Source organism: Doryrhamphus excisus, chromosome 8 (assembly GCF_030265055.1).
Source record: "Doryrhamphus excisus isolate RoL2022-K1 chromosome 8, RoL_Dexc_1.0, whole genome shotgun sequence".
Classification (NCBI taxonomy): Eukaryota; Metazoa; Chordata; class Actinopteri; order Syngnathiformes; family Syngnathidae; genus Doryrhamphus; species Doryrhamphus excisus.
In genome coordinates, this window is record NC_080473.1 from 6,328,978 (window position 1) to 6,351,939 (window position 22,962).

General features: G+C 42.4%; 1 protein-coding gene across 5 annotated transcripts in view; it reads left to right on the forward strand.

The window, feature by feature from the left end:
* Positions 1-22,962, forward strand: part of grik4 (glutamate receptor, ionotropic, kainate 4) — a 272,858-nt gene that overhangs the window by 205,650 nt on the left and 44,246 nt on the right. For all 5 annotated transcript variants that reach the window (XM_058079390.1, XM_058079391.1, XM_058079392.1 and 2 more), the window contains 3 exons: positions 9,370-9,531; positions 11,665-11,817; positions 13,379-13,483. In XM_058079390.1, coding sequence (XP_057935373.1) covers positions 9,370-9,531; positions 11,665-11,817; positions 13,379-13,483 — 420 coding nt within the window. The remainder of the gene's footprint in view (positions 1-9,369; positions 9,532-11,664; positions 11,818-13,378; positions 13,484-22,962) is intronic.

The following is a 22,962-nucleotide window of genomic DNA, read 5'->3' on the forward strand; positions in this document are numbered from 1 at the left end:
CCTTTAAATGCCTATTACTTTTAGCCAATACACTGTAGTAGACATAATAAGAGATTTGATGCACAATGCGGCGAGAGACGACTGTATGATAATTTGATTTCAGCACAATGAAATGGCAATGAAAAACATTGTAATGGCCTCTTCATTCAGTAGCAATTATGAATTCCTCATCCTGTTTGTGGCAGACACTTTTTCCAATACTGTGTGACTAGCGTGTAATGTGGCTTTTAAGTAGCTATCATTTCTGTCCCTTTATCACCCAGACCCATTTATTTCTCATGCACAACACATTGTGTGAAATGTATCAAACTGAATTTAATTAGCGTTGGAGAGTTTGCCTCAATTAAGTACTTTATCAACACATTTAGCATGCTGGCAACTCGGCATTGCTTTGTTTTTTTTAAAGACCCACAAGCACCACTTAAGGAAGATGTTTGTACGTGAGTAGCACTAAAATTTTCAAATCGTGAATTATCAGAATGTGTCAGGGTCACTGAATCTGCGTAGAGTCTACGTTGGGAAAGCTTGTTCATTTGGACGATCGTATTCCACAAAAGGAAGTTCTCATTTTTTTACAATGTTTTTTTGTTTTTTGTAAAGTGATGCTGTACTCCTGAATAACACCATCACAAATGTTCTTCTTTGCACCTAAATGATGGAAAATGTTGCATATTTGATGTTTTCCCTGCGGAAAAATTCAGGGCATAAACACATTTTTTAATATAGCAGATACACATCGCTGGGATAGGCTCCAGTGGTACAGAAAATGGATGGATGGATGGCTGTGTTAAGGAGCCAGTCCTGGGTGTACTCCTCCTCTGGCTCAAAGTCATCTGGGATGGACCTTAAGGAGGTTCTAAGTAGATCTTCAAAATGCAAAAACAAGAAATGGAAGTGCGACCAAAAATTTTTTAGTGCATAAACAAGCATTAAAGTGAAATACAGTATTCACATAAGATGACCAGTGGTTTAAGAGCACAGCCTCGATCAGGGGTGGGCAAACTATGGCCCGGGGGCCACATCCGGCCCGCCAAGTGTTTGAATCTTTACAAAGTATTTTATTGAAACTTAAAATACAACCTGGCATCATGGTTTCACCCAACCTTTTGATAGTTTAAGTAGCTGCTTTAACAATTCCGTTATTTGACGTGGTCTGCTGTTTGCAAAGTGCTCCTGAAAAAAGGGACACAAGCATATATAGCAGATTGCATGACACTTTTACAGATACAATTATTCTAGGTGGACTGCTACATGTAAAATATATTCTGGCCCCTAGATCCCTGGTCTAGATGTAAAAAGACAAAAGGACAGCTTTTACAAGACAAATTTAGCTCCTTTAGCGCCAATAGTTAAAAATGTAAATTCTAGCCATATTTTTATCAGGTCTTCAAATTTTGACCGTGAGTGTATATGTGACTATAAACTAGAATAACATGTCACTGACCAAATATACTGGCGGAGTGTATGCTTTTTAACTTCCTTGTATTCGCATCACAAAGCTGCTGATCTGATAAAAATGCAGCGGAACCTTTTAAGGAGGCAGCAATCTCTATTTCTGGGACTGAAGAACTCGGCGTGGCTTATGTCACCATCAATTCATCAACATCCTGCAAGGACAAAAAATCACTTTAGCTTGTCAGCAAAGATTAGATTTTATATAATCAACGTGCATAAAAAAAGCCTCCGTCTTTTGATTCCTATTTCATCACAAGGAAAGGAAATGATTCAGTGTGACCTTTAGTGGGTTTAATGGCGATGCTGGGGAGCCAAGCTGAAACTATTCGATATCACTTTCCAATAAGGCTAACCCCTATAAAAGGTCTATAAATGTTTATACAGTGAGTGTTAATTATCTTGTAAAATCTTCATAAAGACCTCATAAACTGCATGAAGTCATTAGATAAGAAAGGAAGAGCGACCTCCTGCTTGTTCGTTTATAAATGTTATTATCATTTCAGTAGAAGAGTTGACATTTTTTGCACATTGGTTCATGGAAAGCTTCCTGCAAGAGACTCTTTCACATTCCTAACATATGTCCGTGTCTGAAATATTCATGCCTTTTGGACCGGGCCGACCTAAATATTAATCTGGGCATAAGTTCCCTGCCTCACAAATAGGCCGTTCCTGTTACAGGTCAAAGCCAATGCTGTCAATAATGTTGAATAATAGAAGAAAAACTAGCCATTTGTTTCCCCGAACAGCCTGCAGGAGCTCGGCCAGATTTGTTTTTGATGTATGTACCTATTATAAGCTTTGAAACAATGCTAATGTATTAACAGCACGCTGCTGCTAGATAAATGCTATGATCGCTCTTCTCTGATCTCGAGCTGCGAGGTTCGGTATCCCCGCCATGTGTGATCTTGTGTCCAGCTGTTCCGATAATCACGACATCATTTTTCACAATTTTCCACAACAAATCTTCCATGACATTTGATAAGGCCTCTTCCCTCCCTGACAACATTCGCCATTCCGCTTCAAGGCACCTCGAGGAACCAAATATTTGGAGTTTTATTCCAAATTTAAGAAAAAATATACATACTGTATTTGAATCTTATCGATATTGATTTTTTTAATAATGATGATATTGAGTGATGACCTCCTCCAGCTTGTTTGCGAGCTCAGTTTGTAATATTTTACCTTCAGATTGTAAATATGCAATTTGCAATCAGTGTTATATTTTCATGTACTGCGGGTCCAACTGTACTGCTGACCACAGGTGGGAGAAACTCAGTCCCAAGTAAATTTCAAGTCATTAATCAAAAGTCCCGAGTCAAGTCCAAAGTAAATGTTTAGAAAAGGCTGGAAGGGAGTGTTTTTTTTATGTACACTACTGCTCAAAAGTTAGGGATCACTTGCAAATGTCTTTGTTTTCCAAAGAAAACACATTTTCATGCATTTCACAAACATTTTCATCCATTTCACAAACAATTAGAATGAATCAGATGATTTTCAAAGAAGGATCTCCATTTTTGCATAGAGGCCTACTATCAACAACTGTCAGTCCTCTGCATCAATCTCCTGGTATGGCTGCTAATCCAAGTTCATCATTTTATAAGGCTAATAGATGATTAGAAAAACCATCTAAAAATCTAAATTAAAACTAAAATCTCTTACCATGCTGTTAACTACTCCCTTCAGAGAGCAGCACAAACTGGGTCTAACAAGGACAGAAAAACGCTGCACAACTGTGCAAGAAGACAAATATCTGAGAGTGTGTAGTTTAAGACAAAGATGCCTCACAGCTGCACTAAATAGTAGCCATCAAACACCAGTGTCAGTATCAACAGTGAAGCGGCGACTTCAGGATGCTGGACTTCATGGCAGGACTGCCAAGAAAAAGCCATATCTCAGACTGGCCAAAAACATTTCCAAGTGATCTCAAACTTTTGAGCAGTAGTGTACATTACGTCTGTATATATAAATATAAGTTCATTTTAAAAGAGCCTCAAGTTTTAAGAGGTTGCAGAAGAGCTCTTCCCAAATTTGCATGTACTGCCAATTTGCATATTAAAAATAAATATCCTTCATCACAAAGTGAAGCTTGCACCTCACCATCTTTTTCATCAAAGGGCAGGGAGATCATTAATTAGCACTTTATCATTCCAACAATCAATATGCAATTTATAGAAACATTACTTTAGTCAAAAACTGCCTGCTTGCTTTGCAGTGCAGCCTTGCAAGATAAGACGGATCTGCCCTTTATTCTTTCAATCATCGGCCGTTATCACCACTCAAGACCGCCTTTTATCGGAGGGTGCAGAAAGTGCAGGAAATGTCGTTAATTAACATTGCTAAATTGGGAATGGATCAGATGACTACGGCTGATGTGAAAGGTGTCCTTTATGATGATCGACCACTGAGAGTTATCACCCGAGTGTGGGATGATTTAGTCCGTTAACACCTACAACATTAGACTTCACTTTTTTTTTTTTTTTTTACTGAGAATAAGCTATAAAACTAATGGTGGCCTACGTTCTCACAGTGATTACAAGTTACAAGCGTGGACGGCCATATGCATGCGTTCATGCAGCCAAGCCGGGGTCAATTCCTGCTCACTGGCTGGAGGTGTGAGAAGTGGTGATTGACTGGGGACCAACCCGGGGTGTCGCCCGCCTCTTCCCCAAATTCAGCCAGGAAATGCAAAACATCGACCATTGTAGCTTAATGGTTCTTGGTGATAACATGGAAATAACATAATCTGGCTCTGTGATTCTCAACTGGTGGGTCAGCACCCAAAAGTGTGTGGTCATCATGTGCCATTTTTATGGACAACACAGACAAGGAAAGCTCCCGTCCGACACGCAGCTGCAGATATGTTCTGAAGAAGAAAGCTCCATGAAGAGAGGACAGCGCCTCACCGCTGCAGCTCATCTTCTATTGCAAACAGTCCCATTAAAGAGAATATATTGGAGAATTAGAGTTGGAAAATTCCCTACTTTTGGTCGTCGCTTGTCATTAGCTACGTTTACATGAGGAGTTTTTCTCTTTCCGAATGACCTTTCCAAAAACAATGGTATACATGGAAAGGAATATTCCACTCTCTTGTCTACATGCGCCGCTATAATCAAACAGAATAATCAATGGGGCATGCCCAGTATAATTCCAGTTTTTCCTTCGTCTGGTCTTGAAATGAGTTTGGATCAAAAACAAACTTTCCGCAGCAGTCCAGTGCCAATTGCTCGCATCCATTTCTGGAGCTGCGTGTTACGTCATATCTGAGCATGCGCTGAAAGAACTTAAACAGGAAAACATCAAATTCAATCTTGCTAATATTTTATAATTCAACTCGGGACATGTTTTATATAGATAGATATTTTATTTTTTAATAACATTTTACTTGTGAATAAAGTATAGAGGTGTTTAGATTCTGTTCCACAGGTGGTGCTAATGCACACGAAAGCCGCTTGCCAACTGCCAATAAACAACAGAAGAAGAAAAACACCACGAAGAAGAACACACCCTGACAACTTTCCGTTTCAGCGAGTACAAGATACCTCCATCGGATTGGGGAAAGGAATATTCCACCCCCGGGAATCCCATTATATAGTATTCATTCGGATTGGCACTTTTCTTTCGGAATGAGGTGTATACAAAGGTTACATTCTTTCCTTTTGAGCAAATAAAGCGAATGCAATTGGAATATTTGGGTCCATGTATACGTGGCTACTGGGTCCTGCAGCCAAACCAGTTGAGAACCACTGACCTAGCTAACGTAAACAGTACGACAAAGATCTTAACATGCTAGCCTGGCTTTGGGATGGCACAATCTCCCTCTGAGTGTTCTGGACTTTTGTTGTGTACTTCTTTTTGCTTCAAGGTGATTAATCAACACTTCCACACAATTGACATCTCTCACAAGTGGATTAGTATCCATTATTGGGAGTATCAACGGAGAATAAGAAGACAATCCCTTTGAGGGCTGGCCATCTTTCTCTTCAGCGAGTCTGAACCAGCAATCTTCCAATTCCCAGACGTCCTTTAGCCACGTGGCCTCGGGACGCATTGAAGGAAGCTAGTGACTTCAAGAGATATCCGGCTGTGGAGTTGGATTCCAGGCGTCTGCGTTCGTGTGTATCTGATATGGATGTGTGCAGGTTGGTGATGTTCATGGGAGGCTATTGCACCGTCAGCTGCATCAGTCCTCTTGGGAGCTCATTATTCATTGGTGAAATCAACACCGAGTTTTCATACTGCACTTTCAAGAAAATGTGTATTTGCTGTATTGAACGCAGACTGCAATGGTCCATTATTGGTGCAAATTACCCGATCCATTTGTTACCAGAGGCACCCCGGGAATGAACGTAGAAGACATACTAGCTATTGATATTTACGCTGTCAGGTGAAGCAACAGTTTTTTTACTTCTATTTTTATTTTTCATTCCCCCTCTGCTTGGGACTAAGTGTCCACTGCTGCAATGCTCAGCACACGCCCGCCTGGTTTAGTATGCAAGAGAGCACCATTGCTGTAGTGGAAGGTCCTAATCTGTGTTTAAAACGTGCTTACAAATATAGCGCCCTATTTTGGGGTGCCCGTATAACTGCGTGCGTTGGCATAACGACAGTCTCGTTTGCACAGCACTGCCTCTAATGATCTGCTAACGTGCAATTAGCCAGTAATTATATGGTCAGTCCCAAAAGGCTCAATTGGCCCCACAAGGGATGGCGAAAAGATACGAGAACAGTCGGAAGCAGACACACTTTTAGTTGGAGCACGCTGGTGTGGCCAAACATTGAATAATGGTGGCCTTGCAGAGACGGCATTATCATTCTGCTGCTTCATTGTCTAATTAACATACAAGAAGTTATTTTTTCATAAAAAAACGGAATATATTACATTGCTGTCCTCTGTAATGTTATTCAAGCCTTTCTCACAAGTTTTCCCTCGCAGGCTGCATGAATAGTTGGATAATTAATAGACTTATTCTTTGACTTGGTGCTTGTGGCTGGCTTGTTTTTCCAAATTGTGAGGCAAAATGGGCACAAATTTCAGGACAAAAACCCATGTCACGTGATCTCCTATGAACTATGGAATAAACTAGAAATAAAAGTATTGGGAGAAAAATGTGTTTTTTCATTGCACTAGTCTGGTGTGTTGTCTTCAGTATTTCAATTTAATTTGACGAATATTCGTACCGTAAAACAGGGTTATAAGGGACAATTTTCAGGGTAATAAGTGACAATTTTTCGAGGTAATAAGGGACAATTTTTGGGGTAATAAAGGACAATTTTGGGGGTAATAAGGGACATTTTTGGGGGTAATAAGTGACAATTTTAATAAGGGACAATTTTGGGGGTAATAAGTGACAATTTTCGGGATAATAAGTGACAATTTTTGAGGTAATAAGGGACAATTTTGGAGGTAATAAGGGACAATTATCGGGGTAATAAGGACAATTTTTGGGAAAATGTTTTAAATGGGGCCGCACGATGTTCGAGTGGTTAGCGCACAGACCTTACAGCTAGGAGACCGGAGTTCAATCCCACCCTCAGCCATCTCTGTGTGGAGTTTGCATGTTCTCCCCGTGCATGTGTGGGTTTTCTCCGGGTACTCCGGTTGTACGAATATTAGTACCGTAAAACAGGGTTATAAGGGACAGCGGGGTTATAAGGGACAGCGGGGTAATAAGGGACAATTTTCAGGGTAATAATTGACAATTTTTTGAGGTAATAAGGGACAATTTTTGGGGTAATAAAGGACAATTTTGGGGGTTATAAGGGACATTTTTGGGGGGTAATAAGTGACAATTTTAATAAGGGACCATTTTCGGGGGAATAAGTGACAATTTTTGAGGTAATAAGGGACAATTTTGGGGGTAATAAGGGACAATTATCAGGGTAATAAGGGACAATTTTCGGGAAAATGTTTTAAATGCGACCGCACAGTGGACGAGTGGTTAGCGCACAGACCTCACAGCTAGGAGACATTTTGTTCTGACCCAAAATGTGTACAAATGAATGCATCACATGTGGACAAGGCTTAGATGTCACCAAAATCTAATTCTGAGCATAATCAGTTTTTGGTTTGTAGCTCACATGACTGGGAATAAAATGTGATAGTTTCCGCCTCCTTGCAAGCCGAGCAGTTTGTTGTGACGACAGCACTTGACTTTGACCTGAACGGTTGAACATTTACGGTACAAAACTGCAAAGGAAAGCAAATATTGATCCATTAAGTTCTGCTTTTAGTCTACAACGGGCAGAATGTAGAGCTTATAACGCTGCAAATCCCCATTTAGAATCAGGACCATACTGTACACCAGGGGCGTACTCAGCCATTTGCCCCCCCTCCACCCCCCAGAAAACACACATCCTTTTATTTTATTTTATTTTACATTTTAAGCGGTTCCATATGTATAAATGTGAGTGTGAATGGTTGTTTGTCTATATGTGCCCTGTGATTGGCTGGCGACCAGTCCAGGGTGTACCCCGCCTCTTGCCCGAAGACAGCTGGGATAGGCTCCAGCACCCCCCGCGACCCTTGTGAGGAAAAGCGGTAGAAAATGAATGAATTAATGAATTTTAAGCGGTAACATGGAACGGTCCATTGCCTGAGAAGGGAGGGGCAGTGGTCGAATAACTTCTGAAAGATTTTGATGTAGTTTTAATGAGTTTTTATGAGACGTTTGGGGGGCCCTGTAAATCTCGGGGCTAATGGTAATAGCGCCATACCTGCTGTATAGTTGTTGGTATATGCCTCATCATTAAGAGCCATACATTATGTTTCATACAATGAAAATAAAAGGTGCTCCAATATGTTGGAAAAAGCTAAAAAAAAAAAAAAATACAACTTACTTGGGTCATGTCCCATCACTGGGATCACAAAGTAGTTTGGGCTTGAACCCGTTCACAAAAAAACAAATACACCAACACCTCATCCTCACACCTCCTGTTTTCCACCTCGGTCTCCCATCCGTGCGCCCCTGCTTATCTTCACTTTCAGTGGCCTCACGAGGTGACAGTCAGGCTGTCAAATGCTAGATGGCACGAGGCTGCCAGGGCTGGGGGGGTGGATCTGGATTTCTGACACCTCGGTTAGGCTTCAGGAAACATTCCTCCCCCAATCCGCCTTCCCTCCTCGCCTCCCTTCCCTTTCTCATCTCTATCTCTGCCTGTCCCCAATTGGCGCTTCCCCCCTAGGCAGAGGCAAACCGGCTCATCCCTAAAAGCAAAAAGAAGAAATATCTTTATTATTTTCTCTCAGCTTGCTACCAAACGGCCTGCATGTCATTGTGCACCACTTTTTTAAACTGTTTATGTTTAACGCCATTATTCACTCTCGGGCCTTTTTCATCAATGCATCAGTTACCTAAACTATCAAAGTTCTCTTTGGCAAAATAACTAATAACAAACTCAGTAATTGTTGAGGCATTGAAAAGAGGTAGAATTAAATAAGCTTTGCTTATTTGCCTTTCCAACATGTTGAATTGCGAAAGCAGCGTTGGACGATCAGGTTCTAGTATGTGTTCCATAGAATTGTATATTATTATTCCCAACACTATTATTTCCCATTTTTGGCGATTTGGCATCCATTAGTGTAGGTGTATTTTTTTTGGTCCAATCGGTTTTAGCTTCTATTTGTTGCCATGCCAATCGCATCTGCCCAGGGCCTTCAGAATCAGGAGTGATGGCCCTAAGTTTGAAGCAAATGATCTTTACCATTGTTTTGTCATTTTATTTCCCCCTCTCAGATTCGTTTTTGTTGATTTTTTTTCTCATTTGTCAGTCAACCAGAATAGTAATGTAAATAGTAAAATTTTCAAAATGACTGACACAAGCATGACGGTCGTTGAGAGGCGATGAGCGCTGGGTTTCAAGTCATGTATGCCACATTTACATCCGTTATGTCTCCATCTGCTTTCGCCCCTGTAGGAATTCTCCATGCTGCAATTGGATGACGTGACGGACCAGCGGGTCAACATTGTGGGTTTTTCCGTTTTCAACCAAGCGCATCCATTCTTCCAGGATTTTGTGCTAAGCCTCAACCGCTCCTGGCAAGAGAACTGTGAACATGTTCCCTTCGCTGGCACACCGGTTAGTACACACACACACTAAGATTGTCATGATTGGTATTTATTTCCTTACAAAAGCCAAACAGACCTTTAAAAGGCACCTTAAGCTCGCTCATCCAAAACAAGACGACACATAGAAAATATACAAGTATGACATTTATCCAGTTAACTGCTGTAATTGCAGTGGATGTCCTCAGCCAGTTGTTCTTCCTGGCAGCTCGTTTGCGAGCGTCCTCATTAAAATCGTTTATGGCGTCTTCATTCACTTTAGAGGAATTACAGATTAAACAATGTCGCCAGCACAACAGCTCGACATTTAAAACATCATGGTTAGATCTGGACCTTCATTTTCATGAAAGACAAAAACACTTGTGTTGATTGTTTTTCTGCATTTGTCAGAGACTCAGAAAAAGACATACAGTAGTATAGTAGTATGGTAGTATAGTAGTATAGACACTTCATTAGGATGTGTATCATGACACTGCTCTCATTTCAGATAATATTGGCCGGAGATTAAACTTGGAACTTAAACTAAAGCCTATACACTCCTGGTGATCCTTTTAAGACCAGAATTGATATTTAGCACTTTTGGACCTTAATGAGGTTCTACATGGAGCTTCAAAATGCAAAAAGAAGAAAGGAGAGTGAGACAAACAAAATCTCTGAGGAAGCAATTTATTGCAAACAAGCAAGTGAAAAAGTCTGTTCATCAACTGTTCAAAACTTTAAGACCACAGCCTTTCAACGCTAAAATCTCTGAAAAAATGAGCATTCAGTGTCGTTTTCTGCCGGGTATTCACTCTGTCATGATCTCTTGATGGCAAAGGCGAAGAATCATTGTCTTTCTGAACACTGTGGGATTGTTGAGCTGCATAAGCAAGGCCTCTCCCATGGCTACTGAGTTCGGACGCAGTGAGACTCTTTAAAACTTCAATCCAAAGATGCTGAGGGTTATGGAATTAAAAATGCCACAGTCCCCAAGTCGTAGGATCCCATTAGCTGCCCATCAAGACCATCCTCCGAATGAAGGTAGTTACTGGTGGCAAGTCCAAGAACCATCAGACGACATCGGCGACAGAAGACTTTTAACAACAAATGGAAATCCTGATTGCTTCCAATGTGGCATGATAAGGAAATCCCACCTGAGGGGGCACCATCATTTGCCCCCACAGATCTTTTAAGGCCATTTTAAGGCGTGTGTATCTTTTATTATTTTTCTCTCTCAATTTTGTGGGTGCGTTTTAAACACTGCTTTGTCTATATCTCCCCTGCCATTGGCTGCCCATCAGTCCAGCGTGTACCCCGCCTCTTGCTCTACGTCAGCTGGGATAGGCTCCAGCATAAGCATAAGCTCCCACGACTCTATTGAGGCTAAGCATTATAGAAAGTGGATGTATGGGCTGAAACACCGCTGTGTCTTACCCACTGGAAATCACAGTAGTTCTGTCAATAACTCAGTTGGGAGCCAATAACACAGTTCATTAATTAGTTCATGCATCTGTTGTATAACCATTAGACAACTCAACAATTTGCCCCCCCTTTCCAAACAAGCTGGTGAGAGAGGCCAACATGTGTTTAGAACGCAGCGTGATATAAAAGTACTGTAAGCACTGTAAAGCATATTCACGCATATTCCTTTATGCTACATATAATTATTAATATTGTTTTATTTGAAATGCTACTTTCATGACGTGATTCCGCTGCAAGAACATTCCCATACGTTAAAGCTTTAGAGCGCTGAGCCATTCCTCTGCTGTAATATCCGTAGAAGGTAGTCTGTCCGTCTTTGCTTCGTTTACTTTAGAATGCACTTGTAGTGAAGAGCACATCAGAGGAAGCGAGGCACGACTCTCCGTGACTGCCGTTTGCCATCTTCTTTTGGGGGAAGAAAGGACAGAATGTCTGGAAGAGAAAGAAGGGGGGGGGGGGGGGGTTCAACACTGTCAGCAGATCCCAGTCTGTCTAATGATCTAATGGAATAATCTCAGCTCCACTCCAGGGATGCTTTAACCCCGCAATGAACGCCAACCACTACTCACACCTTCCACTGGCACTTTGTTGTTGTACGTGTGTATGTGTGTTTGTGTATGTGTGTTTGTGTATGTGTGTTTGTGTATGCATAATGCACCCCCCACCCCCCCTCCGTCTTTTACAGCTTTCCTCGGCTCTCCTCTTTGATGCCGTGTACGTGGTGGTGGCAGCGGTCCAGGAGTTGAACCGTAGCCAAAATGTAGGTGCCACTCAGCTCTCCTGCAAGTCCTCCAAAATCTGGGAGCACGGCACCAGCCTCATGAATTATCTTAGGATGGTAAGTTGTGCCACATTGGATGTGATTTTAAATCAATAATCATAATCATACAAAAATGTCAATGAGTTAGTTAGCTTACCTATCAAAATTCTGTGTTTGGCTGTTTGGCTGGAAATGGCTCACATTGTAGAATGGAATACAATAGAATACAACTTTATTGTCACTGTTACAGGATGACAATGTCTTCCGATTTTGATTTTCAAGTTGGGAATACCGTCTGAGAGGTTATGGTTTGGGGCTCTTTGATAAGTCCATTGGCTTTCTGCAGAAGCCAGTGTAATTGCCACTCGAGTAGGGGGCAGTGTGAATCCAATCCCCCCACTCTGCTGCTTTACAACCCACGGCATGTTCCATCTGAACGGCATGCAGTGGGTCAGGAGGCTCTCGGTGGTGGATTGGTAGACGTTTTTCAGCCGATAGAGGATAAGAGTGAAGGAGGTGTTCATTCCCATTCTTACCTTTTGGGGTCTGTTGCTGAGGCAGTCCAGTATCCAGCTGACCTGCTAAGGTTGGGGGATGGAAGTGTATTAAATGTAAAGCTGAAATCCACTAACAGCACATGCGGGAGGTCTGTGTTGTTTGTGTCCTCTGTTGACCCATTTGCAAATTGATGGGTATGGAGGTCACCAAGAAGAGCGCCCTTGATTAATTAAACAATCAAAATAAAGTAAATAAGGCTAGCATAGTGTAGTGGTTAGCGTTCTGGACTTTGGAGCGGATGCCTCAGTTTCGAATCTCCACTAGTAAGCACAATCGGTGTTCTTCAGGAAGGGCATCCGGAATATGCTGGGATAAAAGTGTCTGTGTATCTGTTGGTCCTGAATTTTGGGACCACCAGTCTCTCAAACCTGAACCCAGTGATGGTTCCCGGTGTGAGACAGCATAAGTTCTCCAGATGTCTGGTGGTTGCGGGTATGAGACCAACTGTGTTCGGGTAGCTCACTGTGTTCTTCCTGAGCACTGGACAACAATGTCTGACTTCAGGCAAGTGGGGACTACCAACTGCAGTAGAAAGAGGTTGAAGATGATGATGAAAACCTCCGCTAGCTGGTCTGCGCATACCTTAAACACACTTCCTGTCCCACTGTGGACCGGCTGCTTTCCTCACTGCACTGCTGCTGCAGCTGGCTCAGGGTGTCGTACCTATGGAGTTTTTCCATGTTGCACTGGTCAAAGTGGGCAAAGAGCTGGTTCGGGGTGTCTGGTAAGGTGCTGTCTAAGGAGTGAGATGTCCTACAGCAACATGTCCTACAGTTGCTGCAGTTGAAGTCTTCCTTCATGTTTGTGCTCTTCTTGACGCCTCTGCGAAGATGCCTGCTGGTCTCCTGTCCTGAAGGCATCATCCCATGCTCTGAGTCTGCACCTCGCTATTGAGACATTATGGCTCCATCTTGAAATTATTATTCTAAATTTGACATTTTTCTGCGGGGTAGAAAATAGCCAGATAGAGAGAGAGTGGTCGGCAGGCAGCCTGTCGCCTCCAGTATCATCTGTCATAATCACTGCTGAGAGGATTGAATGGAGAGGCCCTTTCATGTGCTGCTGTCTCTTTGTTGGACAGGTAGAACTGGAAGGTCTCACAGGCCATATTGAATTCAACAGCAAAGGACAACGCTCCAACTACGCCCTGAGGATCATGCAGAGTGGCAAGGACGGCCTGAGGCAGGTAAAGTGATGCCCAAGTACATTTTTTTATTGCTGAATTGCAGAAGTCTGTGATTAAAATGGTCAGAAATGATGCTATTTCATACACTCAACAAAGCTTGCTTGTTTTTTCTCCCATTTTCCAAGAACTGAACTCAAAGATCTGAAACCTTTGCAAGCAAAAGGCCAATTACTTTGAAATATTGTTCACAAACATATTCTTCTAAATATGTGTCACAGGTGTGGTGTAATCGAGATGTCAGTTAGACGGTAAGTGTGCGCTGGCCTGGCCCCAATAAAAGGACACATAAAAATGTTTTGCATCAAATGTGAGCATTCGTCCATTCAGATTGGTTAAGACAACGAACTGCAGTCAGGTCCAGACCCCGAACTAAGATGGTCTTCCCTGAGATGGTTTATACAGAATCTCCTTAATTACGTCTTTGGCTGGTCAATGGATTTGGAGGTCCTGGAGTTGGTGTGATTCCACGAGGTTTCGATGCTTGGATGTTCTGCCCAGTCTCTGTAGAGAGGAGTCTTCCTGGAGTCTGCATGCCTAATGCACGCTCCCTCGACATTGGCGGCATTGTGCTGTGGGATTTTGGAGTGGCCTTTTATTGTGACCAGCCTGAGCCACACCTGTGCCGTAATCATGCTGTCTATTTGCTATCTTGGTAAGCCACACCTGTGCTCAGATTTATGAACAATATTTGGGAGAAATATGCCTTTTGTGTCCATAGAAAATCATGAAAGATGGAAACAAATACAAAGTGTTGCGTTTATGTTTTTGCTATGTATTTATCATCAGGCAGGATCCATCAAATATTATATTAACGCATCAGATTTGTGCGTATGCTTGAGAGAAACAACCATTCCGCCGTCCCAGCGCTACATGTTTTACAGCAGCCGTAACTATTTTATGACGTTATTGTTTTCACCATTCCTGGGAAACCACCTGAAAATCCAAGACTTAACAGGCCAGCATCATTTTTTTTTCTTAGCAGGAGAAAGAAGCCATTGCTCAATTCTCTCCCATCCATCAAGGCCTGTTTAAAATGCACCAGTGGAACCCATGCAGCAGGCAGCAGCAGGAGAAGCTTCGACATGAAGAGTGGATGCGAATTATGGACGGAGGCAAAAAGTGGTGATGTGAGATAGATAGCAGCAGAGACGCCGTATGGCCTCAGACAGATGAGCTAGCTAGCTGAGGGGATTGAGATAAAACTGTTTATGAAGCCTAGTAACAGCCAGGTCACTGCAGGTTGTGCTGCATGTAAAATCTTGCATGAAATCAGCTTTTTACAAGATTGTTTGATACAGCTCTTGTGTTGGATCTCATTAGTTGATGCTGTGGGCCAATGTACCTAATGAAATGGCCAGTTTATGTACGTATGTGGGCACACTTGGACAGACGTTTATACACTTGTATATGTACATCATCGTAGGCCAATGTGTTCCAGTATTTGTTTACAAGTGTAAAAAGGTGCTAACCCCTGTATTAGTCAGTGAGGTATGTTTGCTGTGGACTTGCGGACAAATGCACAAGATGGTGAGACCGTAGCACATAGTTGTCATGGGTTACCAAAGCCAGCAGCTCTGTGGATGCATACACAATCACACACAAAGCTGATCATCTAAACTCCCTCTGTCCAACAAACACCGATACTTTATAGTCATCCCTCCTCATTCAGAGTCCCCGCGTCCTCTCCGCCACGCTGCTGTTGTGATGGGATAATAAGTGATTACCGGCATCTTCTATTCTTCCGTCCTCTTATGCACCAAGAGCAGAGATTATGACGAAGAGCAGCGTTTAAGCCCTCCCGTTTTCTGTCAGTGCCGAGACTTTATGTCACTTTTTGCTTTAAATCCTGATGTAAAGCCCTTGAGTGTAATCCCGCAACCGCATTTGGCGCTCACCTGTGCACTGCAACTATTATGCTAATGGAGGGAACTGGTGTTGTTTTGTAACACTTTTTCAAGACACCTAATGAGACATCAGGTTATCTGCTTTTATGAACCGTTTAATGAAATGCTGGCACCGGGCCAGTGCAACGGGAGGATAACGCAATCGTGTCAAATGCAGGGACTTCAAGCTGAACTCGGTTACGCTGGTGTGGAAAGGCAAGGCTTTAGATATGTTGGTGTTTTGTTGTTGCTGTTGTTGTTGACTAACACCTCGTGCACCACATACTGCTAGCTTGGGGCTCTCGAGGGCCAAACAAATAAACAATAAAAAAAAAACCTAAGGTGTGAGGGTTTTGGCAGCGATAAGGAAGTTGGCTCACTGCCCCCTCCCCGCCAAAGCCACTCACCCCTCCCGCACACGTACACGCTATTAAAGCGTGAACATTTGAAGCACAGTGCAACTTCATTCTATGCACAAAAAATCCAGAGGTTTAATTAAGCATGTTTTCCTTAAAGTCAAGTCATTTTTTTTTATTTTATACACTCCTGATTAAAATATTAAGACCAGTTGAAAAATGGCAAGAATTAATTTTTTGAATTGTTGAATCCTCAGGAGGTTCTAAGTCAATGGAAAAAAAAAGAAATGGAAGTGAGACAAAAACATTTTTGAATGAGAAACTTATTGCTACTCAGCTGTTCAAAAGTCTGAATCAAAAGACCGAAGCTCAAAAAACCTCGAAATTCCCCCCTGAAATAGAAACATTTCCAAAAAAAAGACCCAGTAACGCCGTTCTTGTCAAAAATGGGTATGGCTTTGTACCATTTCAAACCAAGCGATCCAAGGCTCTGTAGGGGGTTGCAGGGAGGGGGGAGGGGTGTCTGTCTGGACCAGTTGGGTTGAGATGGAGAAACAGAATCCAGCAAAAGAGGGTCGATAGAGAAAATAAAGAATAGATTTTAGAGCCGTCCCACGACCAGTAACGGTCCCCATGATGACAATGACTATGATGGTCCATGTCACTGGCCATCCCAACACCAGTAACAAGTCACCTGGCATTAGTAACACTTTGGATGATGAGCAGTCTAGGGGTTAAGTGATATTTGATGGAGATAGGGGACCGCCCCCAGGAACGGGGTCCTCATTCTCCACATGGAACATCTTTGATAGAGATTAGGGACACAAATCTACGATCCATTATGGTTCAGGGCAAGGCTCGCTATAGTAACATATACACGAATGGGGACGATGCAGCAGGACACCCAACCATAGCAGCATCACTAAAACGTGAGCGGGTGAGTTTTAAGTTTACTTTTGAGTAAAGAGAGTGTGTGTGCCCCCCGGACTGAATCGGGAAGATGGTTCCACAAGAGAGGAGCCTGATAGCTGTAGGCTCTGCCTCCTATTCTACTTTTAAAGATTCTTGGAAGCATAACTAAGTGTAAACTCTGGCAGCGTAGCGTTCTAATAACTTGATAAAGCACCAAGAGGTACTCTGGTGCCTGGTCATGTAGTACTTTGTAAGTGCTGAGGAGAATTTTAAACTCATTTCTAAAATTTGTCGATCGCTGGTGTGGTGAAGCGAGAAATGTGATATCTTGGAAAAAGTAAACGAAGCAACTGCGGCCTGGTTTTATTCACAAGAAAATGTTGAAGGTTATATGATTTATCGCTAGTTTGAAGCATCAGATGTCCCACAGGCCTTGATGCTTGAATATCCACCCTTTGAATGTTCGTACAGTAGTAAGCCCTCCTAGCAACGTATCCTTTGGTGTGTGTGTAGATTTAAAGGGAAAGTTGGGATTTTTATGACATGTTCATTAACAGTGTTGTGCATCAGTCATACTTTACCACCAGTTCATCTGTTGAGCCAACTTCTGCTCCTTTTTTGGTGTTGAAGAAAGTACAGTACTTGCATTTGTACAAGTGAGGGAGACGTTTTGTCACCTTTTGGGGGTTTTAAATGGACTCTTGTGACACATAACACATCATTCAGACTTTGAACATCATTCAAAGTCCCTTTTGAAAGAACAAGTGGTGGGAAATGTAGGAGGAGTATATGAACGCATGCATCATAATGAAACAGCAGGAGACTTTCATTTCAATTTAACTGTCATCAGACCTCTTACTAAATGCAGTTGACCCTTTTCCCCCTCCTGGGGATGCCTAATCGTATTATTTTCATGGAACTGGCTGGATCCCTTTGCTACTTACATCCCATAATGAGGAAGTGAAAGAAGGGGTCTGCTGGTGTGTTTTTTTATTCTCCAGATGGTATCAACAGCAGGAGTCGGCGGTAAAACAGCGTCATTGCTGATATATAAATGGCTAATATCGCTCTCCTCTCAAGGCAATCTCTCTCGCTCTCATCTGTCTTTCCTCTCCAGCATCATTAGTAATTGTTGCCAGAATGGATGGCCACATCATGTGTTTGCTGGATCGCGTCGGGGGGGGGGGGGGGGGGGGGCGCTGGGCTGAGGCGAGAGCATGCGGCTTGCAGACTGATCAATCTGACATCACTTGGCAGTGCTGTTTGCATGTTAGCTTGTTTTTTTTTTTGTGCACATAAGCGATTGTGCGTGAGCACTGATGGGTTTGATGCCCGACTCCGACGCCGCCACTTGCTTCTTAGCTACACACACGCTGCCATCGCTGCATTTGTAACAGACGTGTCTCCCAGCTTCTTTGTCCCTTAAATAGGAGCCGTTATTATTGCCGGACTGTTGCTTTGCCGTCGTGTCAGTGTTCACACGTGTGCATAGCAGGGAGCTACCAGGCTGTGAACGGCTCCTGCGGAGAAGGCAATCGCTAATTAAGTTTCCTCATAAAGGCATTTAGTCGAAAGACGGAAAGGAACAGCACATACAATCTTTCCTTTTGGTGTTGAAGAGAGGCTGTGATTGTACAGGCAGCCATTGGTCCCTTTTTCACCCAGCAGTGCTTTAGGATGAAATGGCTGTACAGTTGACGGAAAACCGCACTTTTGGGTGAATGTTGCCCGTCATCTAAACTTGAAACATATATTTCTTTCCTTTTTCTGTGCATTATAACGACTACAAAGCCCTCTACATAAACCTCTTCATGTTTCACATAAGGATTGTGAATGGTGGGCAAAATTCAGTTATTGGGGCTTTGGAGGTTAAATAGTACTGCACCCCATAGAGGCATACTCTAATCATTATTGTATACCAGTTGGAATTGTACTGCTGTTTCTATAATGCACCACGAGTGTGCAGTATACTGTACATGGGAGTACAACTGTAAGGACGTACCTGACAAGAGCACAGTTTTAGCAAGCCTGTTTTTTGTTTGTCTTATGTACCTTTTATTGGCAGTATTTATTCTAACGGATGTACAACATCAGCCATCGGTTCATATGTAGGATATCAATCCACTTTATTATCCATCCGCAGGGGGAATTTCATTCAAATCAGAGAGTACAACCATTCATACCTATGGACAATTTGGAGTGGCCAATGAAGCTAGCATGTTTTTGGAATGGGGGAGGAAAGCGGAGTACCCGGAGAAAAGCCACACATGCACGGGGACAATCTAGGTAATCTCGGTAATCTAGGGAACTTGACACTGTCCAGTCTCCAGGTATTTATTTCACAGTCACGCTGGTTGAATTTGAACTAGAAATGTACAAAATCTATGTAAAGATACTCATTCATTCATTCATTCATTTTCTACCGCTTATCCTCACGAGGGTCGCGGGGGGTGCTGGAGCCTATCCCAGCTGTCTTCGGGCGAGAGGCGGGGTACACCCTGGACTGGTGGCCAGCCAATCACAGGGCACATATAGACAAACAACCATTCACACTCACATTCATACCTATGGACAATTTGGAGTCGCCAATTACCCTAGCATGTTTTTGGAATGTGGGAGGAAACCGGAGTACCCGGAGAAAACCCACGCATGCACTGGGAGAACATGCAAACTCCACACAGAGATGGCCGAGCAACCACAAATCATAATACAAATTAAATCGTTATTAAAACAAATCGTTACACCCCTGGATGTATCCAAGAGGAGACTGAGGGCAGTGAGACTGCAGCTTCCGGCTTGTGTTTTTATTTTTGTCGTTTCTCGATGTCTATTCTCCAATGTTTTAATGACAAATCTGATTGAGAAATGGAAGCTTGGAGTCGCCGCCAGGAAGTGAAAAGAGTATTGTTGCCATGGGTTTTAGTTCTGAAGCGTCATCCTATTTTCAGTTATGCCAAATCCATTCAAATTGAGACACCTTGAATGGATGTTGTTCTCCATGGGTGAGGTAATAGAATCCCCCCCCCCCCCCCCCCCAGGTGAATGAACAAGCTACCCCCTCGCGGATTTACTGAAATAGAAAGCGAGTGTCCCAATTGGCTACATTGACGGTGAATTGCCTAAATACAAAGCAGTGATGAAGATGCTCCACATCTTCATCCTCCGCACATTCGCCACCTGCTTCCTTAAACCCTCATCGATTTTTCTTCTTACTAATGGCGTCCTCCACCTTTTACCCCCCCTTCCCCGTGTTCTCATTCTTGTTCCATCTCCTCGTCGTGAATCTCTTCTCAATGGATCATCAATAAAGTGTAAATAGTCCGGTCCTGTCACTGTATACATCCCGTCCTGAGATATTACTCCAACATCCCATCCGAGTGTCCTTGTGTCACCGTCCTTAAAGTTGGAGACGGGCCTGTTTATAGTGGTCTGCCTAGTACGTGATGGACGCTTGCCGCACGGCCCACGCTCCTTATTTGCATGAAACGATTGGATCGGTTTTAGACTTGCTCTAGTTAAAATGTTTTTTTTTATCATATAGTGGATTTATTTACTTCCTGTCAGTTCTACTTTTATTATGGCAATCTGCTTTTTTACCCCCACACTCTTTTTTTTCTGTACTCTCGCCTCTGAGAAGACTATTACCTGAGCTGCCAGCCACGCATGCAGGTGCTCTCTCGTCAATCTCTGCTGCGACGGGATGAGGAAGAGGATGCATGGGAGGAAGGGGGGACAGCTAGAGGATGAGGAGATATGTGACACTTTCCAGACTGCCTCCATCCTTTCTTTCAAGAAGGGCATCATCATGGGGCTCAGTGGAGCGCCACGTAACACCTGGACTTGGATGTCCTATTTTTGGTGTACGTGACTCGTGCTCCAGCAGCGTAGCACAGCTTGCATCTTACATCTGAAAGCTGCGTCCTACAAATAGCTTGATCCAGTAGAACGGCGAGCCTAGTAATGTGCAGAGGTGGGAGAAAGTCGGTGTTTTGCAAGTCCCAAGAAAGTGTCAAGTCTGAAGTCCAAGTTGAGTCTTAAGTCAAATCAAGTCATAAGCATTGTTTAGTGTTTACCAAAGACATTAAAAGAAATTGACATTCACAATGAAAGCACTTTCATTTGATTGAAAAGAACTTGACAGGTTGTGTGGCCTTGATCATTATTATTACTGTAATTGCGTCCTGTACGATGTTTTCCAGTGGAAGTTGTTATTGATGTGCTCATGGAAAAATATGCACACATATTGGAAAAACTACACGGACTTTAGAAATCCAATAGCAATCATTACCTTTTGTCTCCGCCGCCATGACACTTTATTATAGTGGCAAGCACCTTGAAACACACCAGATGAAAAGAAAGAAGTTAGGTTATTTGTTTTTACTCCAAGTGAATATAATGCTATTAAAGGGGACTTATTATGCTTTTTCCACTTTTTCGACCTATAAATGTAGTAATAATGTTGTATTCTGGTTTGCGTATTTGAGAAATGACCCCTGAAAGACATTTTGGATGGCTCTGTACCAGGGGTCTCAAACTCAATTTACATGGGGGTCACTGGAGCTTGGGTCTGGGTGAGACTGGGCCGCATCAGGTTTTCCAAAAAAAAAAAAAAAAAAAACGCATTTATTAAAAACAAAAATATTGAAAATATTCAAAAAACTTCGCTTTGGTTCCAATTTTCTCCAAGAAAAGCTCTGCTAAAACATTCCACTGTTTTCAAATATCTTATTTCTTATATAAATATAAATATATATATATATATATATATATATATATATATATATATATATATATATATATCTTATTTATTTTTCTACACAAAATAAGATGAAAAATAAATGAACAAATCAAGAATAAAGAAAATCAATCAATCAGTAATAAATATAATAATAATAATAAAACGGCAAATAATAAAAACTTAAGAAACCACATATAGTTGGTGGGTAGACAAATTATTTTTTTCAGATTAAAATTAAAGCATTATTAGAGCCCTGTAGACATGACAAAACACGACTATAGTCACATTTATACTCTTTTTATTTACAACATATTGCGCAACTGCGGGGTCTTGAGACACATGCTAACTCGCAAACTAGAGAGCTAGCAACCTAAACGGTAGCCTTCAAGTTATTTCCTTTAAACTTAAAAAGCCAAAAACGTACCACTTCCACACGGATAGGGAGGATAACTATTAACAGTTATTTAACCTTTAACATGAACATTACTCAAACGTAATAATTTTTTTCTGGGTACATGATACCATACAGCATCCATATCAAACTGGCGCGGGCCGCACTAACATTAAACTTTCATATCAAGGCGGGGGCCTCAAACTAGTGTCCTGCGGGCCACATTTGGCGCAGGTTAAAGAAGCTGTGGATGTTGAGGACAGGCGTGTCTCATGTGAATACATTGCTTTCCAAGTCTAATTGGAAAGTCCAGCTGGGCGTTACTGGAGAGCATGTGCACGCCCGTATGCCGTCTTGCGGACTCCAGGCTTGAATGCACACAATCATTCTTAGCAGTGATGTAAAGGCGAGTGTGTCAGTGTGCATCCAATTGATGTTGATTATAATGCACTGCAACCGAACCGCCTCGCCTCGTCAGCTTTTGACATGTTATTTTCTTCCCTGACGTTTCTTCGGCCCATTTTCTGCATCTTGACCGAGATTTATTGTTAAAAGAACCAACAACAACATGGACAGGACAACAAATCATCATCATCATCATCATCATGTGTCCACATGAACCAAGTGAGCCAATCATGTGATGGGATCACATTTGAAAAAAAAAAAAGCAGTCAGGCTGAGTCATCAACCTTCTCTCTGCTGGATTTGCATCTTCACTCTGAAACACAGATGGAATATGATGTGTCCGGGACTCGTACGCACGCACACAAACACACACACACACAGGCATGTACTTGTTGTGCTTTGTTTGGTCTCAGTGAGCCGCACGTCAGTCCCCGTTCTTCTGTTGTTTTCCTCAGTTTACACTTTGCTGGCTGGAGATTGGGAATAAGATCAAAAGCAGAATGTTGAGTTGTTGTTCAAATCCCCCTCAACGGGCGGTTCAAGGCTGTGTGCACGTGTGTGCGTGTGTGTGTGTTTGCATCATCCAAATGCGTCCCACTGTTGTCAGTTTTCACTCTTAAATTCCCACCAAAGCTGTCATGCGGCTGTAGAACTGTTAGAGATGTATTTAGTTACAATGCCCTACAATGGCCGATTCCACTGCTCCGCTGGGGTCTACTCGCTATCCATGCTTTTTCTTTGGCATTGCAGGTGCCAGCAGGTACTATTTGTAGTACCTGCTCAGCCACAACATT